Source organism: Tigriopus californicus, chromosome 12 (assembly GCF_007210705.1).
Source record: "Tigriopus californicus strain San Diego chromosome 12, Tcal_SD_v2.1, whole genome shotgun sequence".
NCBI lineage: Eukaryota > Metazoa > Arthropoda > Copepoda > Harpacticoida > Harpacticidae > Tigriopus > Tigriopus californicus.
Genome location: NC_081451.1, coordinates 12,782,910 through 12,792,250, shown reverse-complemented (window position 1 = coordinate 12,792,250; position 9,341 = coordinate 12,782,910). Strand labels below are relative to the sequence as shown.

Sequence of the window (9,341 nt, the reverse complement as noted above, 5' to 3'; positions counted from 1 at the left end):
AAAGAACAGGTTAGAGATATGTGGCGTCGCTGCTTGGATTTGAGAAGTTTGAAGACGAGCAATGAAATAAAAATGTGCTGTAGCCTGGCAAAGGACCTAGAGAGAATCTGCTCTTGGGTTTCTGAGAGTAATATGACCCTGACCGGAATGAAATTCCGCTCAATGACCTTTGGGTCGACTCCATCAAACACTCCGTCATAATTTCCACACGTCATTCATTAAACCAACACAACGCACTTTGTGACGATCTTTCGAGAGATTAGCCACAATTAAAAGAAGGTGTCTTTAATGGGCACAAATTAGCACAACTAGTGAGGTAAGGAAGACACAGTTGCTTTCAAGGAACATGTACTTTCACTATTTTCGCAACAATTTACATTTTGACTTCAGATGTATCGTTCAAATTGTGTTCGGATATGTTGCGAAGTACCACACCTTTTCGATCAACCAACATATACTTTCTTTGGGTATACACCAAGAATATCAGGAATACCGTCAAAACTCCCAAGGCAGCACTTAAAAGCAAAAATGCAGAGGGGAAGCTTCCCAACGTAGCGTTATACAATTGCCGAAAAGCTGGATTACTACCAATCGGTATAAGTGCAGATAAGAGTGCAATGAAAGAGTAGAGCTTGCCCACCTCATCGTGGTCGATGCACTTGGTCAATAGGGATCGAGTGGCGGAAAACTTGCAAATTGCAATGCTAGGGAGCATATTGGACAAGAAGAATTGCCAGATGTTATGAGCAAATGACGTCGTCAGGTATCCAAGGGTAACCAAAACGTTGATGATGACTAAGATCAGGCCCTCGTGTAGCTTCAACTTGAGAGAGAGTAACGGGATCACAAAGAGCAAAGCCAGGGTCCCCAGGATCTTCATCATGATATTCATGTAGGAGTGAATTGTTCCATCATAGTTTGGAATGGCTTTGATTGCATAGATGTACATGAGAGCGCCAGATTCCATCTCAAAAAAGTAAATACCATAAATCAAAAGTTGCAACCAAAGAAGAGGCCGAAGTCGGTTGGGACGGCTTCGAATGATTGTTTGAATCATCCCAATGACTGGTCGGATAAAAAGGGACATCATGCCTTCCCAAAACATTTCCAAGCAAGTCATGTTCCTGGATCCATCAGGGCTGTCCACTGTGGTCTTGAAAATTTTGCCCTTCTTTTTCAAAGGCTCCCTGACAATGAATAATAAGTAAACCAATCCAAGGATCCGACAACCTGCCCTGATGCCGTAACAGCCGATATAATCAACGGCTGAGAAGAGTATTGGCGACAAAAACGTTCCAATCAAGGCTCCGGCTTGTTCCACTCCGTCAAATCGAGCCAATCGGGATGTCCTCTCCTTGGAATTGGTTGCACTGGTTCCAAAGCCGTAGAAGCCCAAGTAATAGACCGACATGCCGCCAAAGAAGCTATGCACATGTTCAACATAGAACACTTCAATGGGAAAAGTATCAATGAACACCAAATTCAAGATCTCCAGCAGGGATGTGAGAACCAACCCTACTATTGGAAATATGAGCAAGGGTTTCCTTCCCACATTATCCGATAAGCCACCTAAGTGAAAAAAAAATAGGCTCGTTCAAGGGATTCTTGAGAACGAATTAAAACGAAGAGGTTATTATATTACCAGCAAATAATGAGAATATCAAACCAGGAATAGCTGATACCCATTGACCAATCATTTGGAAGTTATTGACTCTCTCTTGGACCTCATTCTCATAATCTTCGTTTTCTGCGAGATCCAAGTGATCGCAAATAGTCGTATTGAATTGAAGCTCAAATACGCACATTTTGTTAATTAGCAAATTTGTGTTCAACGCCGATCCTCCAACAATTGTTCCTCCAATAACGGAGACAAAGATCATGGGCTCAAGTGTGATTGAGAACAAAATCTTTTTCCACCTTGAAAGACATTTGCTCTCCTCTGGAAGGTCCATTATGAACTGACGCTTAAAACATACCCATCAAAAATATTTCGCCAACTTAATGATGATACCTCCACAATCAAATTCCTCCATAACACGCAATGGTGACTAAACTTGTTCAATTTGCATCATAACTATTTCCGAGATTTCATCTCCCTTACGAGTTTTTCACACTTTAGTTCACTAAATTACTTCTTACATCATCGAAATATGAAATGTTAATAGATCTTGCCAATCTTTGAAGCGAGAGGAATAATGTGCAACTCTGGAGGAGAGGCCGAAGGAATACGAGAGAGAGGGCAGCAAGCCACCATTACTTACTTCCCCATGTCGTGTCCTAAAGATGACCTCAATGAGATGACTGTCATTTCATTGACTAGTTCCGATTCATATCTAACTGACTAGAAGAACAGATATAAGCATGAACATAGAATCAAATCACACCACAGCAATTCTACATTGTTGCTCCTATTTCCAAATTTTGAATTAAAGCCCCATTTGCAATGCAACCTGTTACTGTGCAAAGGCTGTCTCAGCAGGTTTGAGAGAGTTGTCTAAGCACTTGTTTTTATGTATCATTTGGGCTAACATTTGGGTGGGTCGAACGAAATATTCCTCGACGCACCTAAAACAGTGCTATCAAAGGCTAAAGTGGCGAAAGCGTCTAGATAAGGTATACACCAATTGTTCAATGCGTAGAAGAATAGAACGTTCGTGTGGCTATGATGAAGCTCGAAATGTAATCTTTATCAAAATGGTGGAAACGCTCAATGTAAATGGAAGGAGCAAGTCTCAATTCAGGCTGACATCCATGTCGGGGGTTACCTTGACTATGTATAGTCAGGTGGACACATTATGACTATAACCGACCAGAAGAAGCCCGAGCAAGTGGACCAACCAACTAATCCAATTTTAAACGCGGCATCGGTCAAGCTCCCTAACTTTTGGATGGAGGGCGCGACTGTTTGGCTCACCCAGTTCGCTGTGAGGAGGATTTCCGAGGACGACACCAAGTACCATCATGTTTTAACGGTGTTCAATCAAACATCAGCAAAACACCTAGTAAATAAACTGGTTCAGCGTCCGCCTGGGGGATCTAAGTATGAAACCCTTAAGAATAGGTTAATGGATTCTTACACGTTGTCCTCTTACCAACGAGCTCAAAGTTTGATTCGCATCTCTCTACTTGGGGATTGATGGACGAGATGAGAAGACTTCTGGCCAAGCATGAGCCATGCTTCCTTTTAGAACCGCTCTTTGTGGACTAGCCCTCCAAGGAGGTTCGCCTGCACTTTGTTCCATTGTTGGACTCTGCAACCGACCAGAAATTGGCGTTAGTATCCGCTATACATCCTAGCATCAGTTTGGTGCAACCAAACGAGAGTCAGGACGTGTCCTCTGTAGCGCAACGAGGCCACGAGCAACTTTGCCACTTTTATATGCGATTTGGCGCGAAGGCTTTCCGTTGTGAAGGACCTTGTTCTTATGGAAACACGTCTGGTGGCGACGGTACCTATGCAACCAAGACCAAATTCTGGAGCGTCCACAAAAACTGGCAATTCGACCATCAATAAGCACAATTGGTGTCGCCTTTTATTTGTCACTAATGTAAAAAAAGAGCCAATCATACTTAGTTGATTCCAGAGCTCAAGAGATCATATTACCCGCCAACAAGTTTGCGAAATATACCACAAATTGGACTCCGAGTATTACCCCTGCCAAAGGCACGTTTATCCCTTGTCATGGAAAATTAACTCAAGAGCTGCACTTAGGGAACCATTGATATTCTTGGTCATTTTATTTGGCAGGTTTAGACAAAGCAATTCCTGGGCTGGTTTTCTGACCTCAAATAATCTTTTGGTGGATTTTGTGGGTCAACGCCTGTATAATCAAAAATCTTGTATCATCTATTCCCGGTCATTTGGGTCGAGAAGTTGCTCCGGCTTTAACGTTCAAGCATCAATCCAACCTAATTTGGTATGAAGACTTGTTGAATAATTATTGCGAACTTTCTGTACCGTCTTTCATTTACGTTTCACCTAAGCATGGTGTCTTTTATCATTTGCCTAGTGCTGGCCACGCCGTTTATGCCCAAGCTTGTCGATTGGCTGAGCCTAAAGCTGTCACGTGACGGCTCTGGACCAATCAGCGAGAACCAGGTAAAAGGAGATGACGCGTCTTCTGTACAAGTGTCATTAACTTAAGCTACCAATATCCCTTTTTGGACTAGGGAAACAAGCAAAACATCATTGGGAAGCACCATTCGTTTATTGACCACAATAAAGCATATCTATTTCGAAAAAAAACAGGTCCTTCCTTCATGCATTACCTGACATGTGGCCTAAACGCAAGGAATTCTGATTGAGAAGATGGGAAAGACAAGGAAGAATTTGGTGCAGACACAAGTGCCATTTGAGATAGTTAGATAGAAACCTTGAGATAGTTGGCGTATTTAGGCAAAAATGGAAGGTCTGGAGATGTAGGTTAGCGATGCACCCCATGTGATGTCGCTGAAAGCTCATAAAAATGAGAAAAATAGTTAAGTTGGGGAACCCAGCAATAGTGCTAGCAAATTGATCTTCCCCAGTTCTGTGCTAATTTTACAAATACCACCGATGGCTGGAGTAATGGAAGAATTAGGAAACACCTGTGAGTGAGCGAGGTCAATCAGATAACGTCCCTTCATATCTACAACACGATTATTTCACACCAAGAAATTTGAGCACAAAATAAGCTGTCAAACAGTGGCCAAAGGCATATTTTCGAGTGACAGTATCAATAAGCATGACAATAAACGAAGGGATTGTGTTTAGTCTTCATCAACCAGAAATAGTGAGATGGATTTTTGTTCCCAATGTACGGATTCTACATCCATGGACAATGAGGAGTGAGTGTTTGAGCATCAAAACCAGACAACGGCAATCCTCTAATGACACTGACTGTTATTACATCCTCTCAGAATTATTCTTGTCTCCATTGCATTGGCAATTTTTGACAGGTTCAACAAAAGAGGATTGATTGCTTCCTCTGACTGGACGAGTTGAAGAAGAAAGGCGCTTTGAAGGTTGGATTTTTGATCACTCGGGTTAACAATAGAATCTTGCATTTTCTTTGATAGGTCAATGGATGGGACTTTGACCCTTCCAGTTCAGACATGTCTAGCAGTTCACACTGAATGAGGTTGTGCCTCAGATTGGCCAACACACTTTGAGAAGAACCTTTTTCCAACTGGAGTATTGGTCGGCATTGGCCAGTCATGGTGGGTGGGTGGTTGGGTGGTTGTGTTGTTGGTAGAATGAGCTACCTGGCTAATAGTTTGATCCCATTTGTACATTCTACGCCAGAGCACGCCCCGCCCATCTTTTACCACGTGAAGTCCACTAAGAGATGAAAGTCATATTCACTCACAAAATCATCAAGGTGATCAACGAAATGATTGCCTTGCTGTGTACATACAGTGAGTGAGTCAAGTGCGAATGTTCCAAACAACGCTTTTTTTTCATTGCTCATGATCAGCTGCTGTACTAGCTGGACCAATCAGCGAGAACCAGGTAAAAGGAGATGACGCGTCTTCTGTACAAATGTCATTAACTTTAGCTACCAATATCCCTTTTTGGACTAGGGAAACAAGCAAAACATCATTGGGAAGCACCATTCGTTTATTGACCACAATAAAGCATATCTATTTCGAAAAAAGCCAGGTCCTTCCTCCATGCATTACCTGACATGTGGCCTAAGCGCAAGGAATTCTGATTGAGAAGATGGGAAAGACAAGGAAGAATTTGGTGCAGACACAAGTGCCATTTGGATTGGCGGCACAGATTGGGCGCACTTCAGACGGCACCAAAGTCTTGGGAAGATCCTGAAATGTAACATATTTTTCTTGGTTGTGAGATTTTGCTAGGCACTTTGATTCCTTACCGGTCTTGAACGGCTGGCACATCATCTTCATCCTCATCATTGTCAGCATTGTTATCTTCATCATCACACCCCTCTGATATCTTGACTTCCGTGTGAACATACTTCTGGGCTTCCTCCGGGATGGGATCGTCGGATTAGTGGCGTGGCCATGGATATGGAGAGGAGGGCAAACCCACTCAAGGCCAGAAGGACGGGAAAGATGAAGGACTTGATCATGGTGAACAGGAGTAGAGTCAAGTTTACTTGGTTGGTTCAATGCTGATCTGTTTGTGATGTTGAAACGGTGAAGCTGTTGCTTTTATTGTGACCAAACCAGGATCTGTGGAATCAGTTTCTCCGGCACTCGTCAACCTAGATAGATGTTGCCTAGCAATTCATTGAAAATTGCCAATGTTATCTTGAAATCTGTTTGGTAATGATTCATCATGTTTGACGTTGATTTCCGCTACATTGTGTGATACATTAAACCAAAAATACTTAGGAAATGCATTTAGACATGGCCTTCTATTTACAACTCAAGTCTTGAATTGCAATGTGTCTGAAAGACAGTCAACTTCTAAAGGATGGTTTTAGGGTATTGAGCATTTCTTCATGTTACAGTGCTATCACTTTTAAAGGGAGAAACCAATGGCAGCAATGCAAATGACATGCCAGAAGTCTTTTCAACAAAAGGCCATGATCAATTTTATCAAAAGCCTTGTCAAATTCAAGATGGACAACATCAACTGACTCAGGTCCCTCTAGTCCCTCAATAATCCCTCAATAATAGGAGGAAGAACAACATGCACTTCAAAAAACTCTACAGGTTTAAGCTTCATTATCTTCTTGAACAACTTGGCAATATTCAAGGAGAGAGAAATCGGCCTATAGTTGTTGGGAGCGTTTCATCTCCCCCTTTTAAAAATTGGAACAACGTGACCTAACTTTAGTGAAGGTGGAAACTTGCCCTGATCCAAGATCCAACGCATCAATTCCGAGAAAACAGGAGCAAGAAACAGTGAGCATCTCATCTGAAACTGACATGTCACACAATCAGGACCAGGAGATGTTTGAGAGTCTCAAGTCCATGATGGCCTCTAAAGCATTTTGATCTGTGACTACAAGATCATTTAAATGCTCCACTTGGCCAGCCTAGCCAATCTCAACAGACTATGGTATACAAAATATGTTTTGTACCAATTCAGACAAACCATACATTCAAAATGAAGAAAGACGTTCTCGGTTAAATTCAAATCTCAATTGTACCTGTATTAAAACAAATTGAATGGTGGTCAGCAACTATATTCAAGCAATTGAAATCATTTGAACAATCCCTCACTGCACCCACTTGTCCTCAGTGGCCAAGACTTGTCTAGCCGAGACGTTATGCCCGAGAGCAATCAACTCTGACACGTCCAATGGGCATTTTCTTGGCTAAAAGACCACCCCAGCATCTTGGAGAGCTTGGAAGAATTGTCTGAGAAGTTCTAAATGTTCGGGTGCGTAAGAGCTGGCTATCCGCAAGTACCGTCCACGTAGACAAATAAGACAGGCAATCCGTGAAGTGCGCCATCCATTAACGATGGAAACTTAGTAGGCATCCGCAAAAAGATATACAGGCCAAATAATATGATTACCACGGTCATTAGCATGTCCTCCTCGGCCATTGGAATTTGATGATAGCCACTTGCCCAATCAATTTTAAAAATATGTCCTTCCCCAAAGGATTCGCGTTAAAATCCTCAATGGGGATCATTACTTCTGTGGCCATCATTAGTTGCCACATTGAGTGGCTGGAAATTGCTGCATGGCACCAAGATCCGTCTGCTTCTTATGTATAACCACATGAACAGGCAACGCCCATGGAGACTTGGAGATACAAATAATGCCTAATTCCCCCGTTTTCAAACTTGATTTGGTAACTGCTTGAGATAGTTGGCGTATTTAGGCAAAAATGGAAGGTCTGGAGATGTAGGTTAGCGATGCATCCCATGTGATGTCGCTGAAAGCTCATAAAAACGAGAAAAATAGTTCAGTTGGGGAACCCATTCCAAAGATCTCTCTCTTTGGGATAAAAAATATTGACAGACGAAAAAAGTGAAATACGACATGAGCATAAAAATAAAAGATATAAGACTAAACTACTAGAGATAGGAAGAAATGAAAGCTAAAGAACAAAAGTCTTACCTTAAGCAACCACGTGACCACTCACGCAACACAAAACACTCAGACCGGCCGTTTGAAAAGATCAGGAACAACAAAATGTTGCGACTGCTCTCAACAAAAGACGGGACTGAGAACAAATGACGGCACTGAGCAAGAATTTCCTATCCCTACTGACATTACCGCTCTTCGCTCTTTCCTAGGTCTTGCTAATCAATTGATCAATTTTCTTTCCTGACCTTGTCCAAATGACCCAGGGGATGCGAAGAAACATACGGCTTATTTATGGTCACCCAAGATAGATGCAGAATTTAATTGTGCGAGAAAGATTTTAGCTTTGTCTTTGATAGTTCAGCCATTTGATCCCTCCTTGGAGACACCCTTGCTCACCAATGCTGCCAAGAAACATGGCCTTGGTTATGCGTTAATACAATACGACACCCGTGCAATGAAGATGGATGTTCACCTTAACCCGAAACCTTGCGTCGTACAATGCGGAAGTTTTGCTTTAACGCCAGCTCAGCAGAATTATGCTGTAGTTGAAATCGAATGCTTAGCTATAGCCCGGGCTGTTCAGAAATGCGATTATTTTCTCCCTGTGATGAATAGCTTCCACGTGGTTACCGATCACAGGCCACTTTTAGGCGTCCTAAAAACTCATTTGCCGGACATTCCAAATACTCGTCTCGGATATATCGAGAGATTTTATCTTCCTATTCGTTTACCGTTGAATGGAACGCAGGAAAAGATCATTTAATTGCAGACGCTCTTTCCCGGGCTCCTGTCTTTCCTGCTGACTCAACTGAAAATGAACTTCATCTTCCTCTCAATTGTGATACTATTTCTTATCGCACGGCTTCAGATCCAGTAATTACTTTTTTGTTTTTGCAAGCAAAAATAGACGATGATTATCAAGCTACAATATCCGCTTTTGGGTCCCAATTGACAATCGATCAGCTTTCCCCTTCCCTATGCAGCTAGAGTCTATAAGAATATATGGGATGAACTGTCTCTCATTGATGATGGCGACGAAGGATACTTGCTGACATGGGGAGACAGGATTGTTATTCCTCATCCTGCTCGTAACGAGATATTTGCTAGATTGCACTTCTCGCATCAAGGATTGACAAAAACGTTGTTAGCTGCGAAAAGTAGTTATTATTGGCCTGGCTTGAATAATGATTTGAAAATTTTAATTTCTTTGTGCACACCTTGCCAAAAAGATCAGGCTGCACAACCTAATGAGTCGCTCCAGTCATATACTCTGGACCAAACTTTCCCTACTCAATTGATGGCTGCAGACTTGTTTGATTTTGCGGGCATCAATTTTCTTGCAAT

At 42.2% G+C, this 9,341-nt stretch overlaps 1 protein-coding gene and 1 long non-coding RNA gene across 2 annotated transcripts; both read right to left on the bottom strand.

Annotated features, from left to right (window-relative positions):
• Positions 1-331: 331 nt before the first annotated feature.
• Positions 332-2,087, bottom strand: LOC131891854 (lysosomal proton-coupled steroid conjugate and bile acid symporter SLC46A3-like). Its single transcript, XM_059241528.1, has 2 exons — positions 1,643-2,087; positions 332-1,569 (listed from the first exon to the last, which is right to left on the bottom strand). The coding sequence occupies exons 1-2, from the start codon at positions 1,950-1,952 to the stop codon at positions 374-376; spliced, it is 1,506 nt and encodes a 501-aa protein (XP_059097511.1). The 5' UTR covers positions 1,953-2,087; the 3' UTR covers positions 332-373.
• A 3,494-nt stretch (positions 2,088-5,581) lies between these two features.
• Positions 5,582-6,890, bottom strand: LOC131891856 (uncharacterized). The gene is made up of 2 exons (XR_009374481.1): positions 5,862-6,890; positions 5,582-5,802 (listed from the first exon to the last, which is right to left on the bottom strand). It is a non-coding gene; the product is annotated as an uncharacterized LOC131891856 (long non-coding RNA).
• Between the last annotated feature and the right edge of the window lie 2,451 nt (positions 6,891-9,341).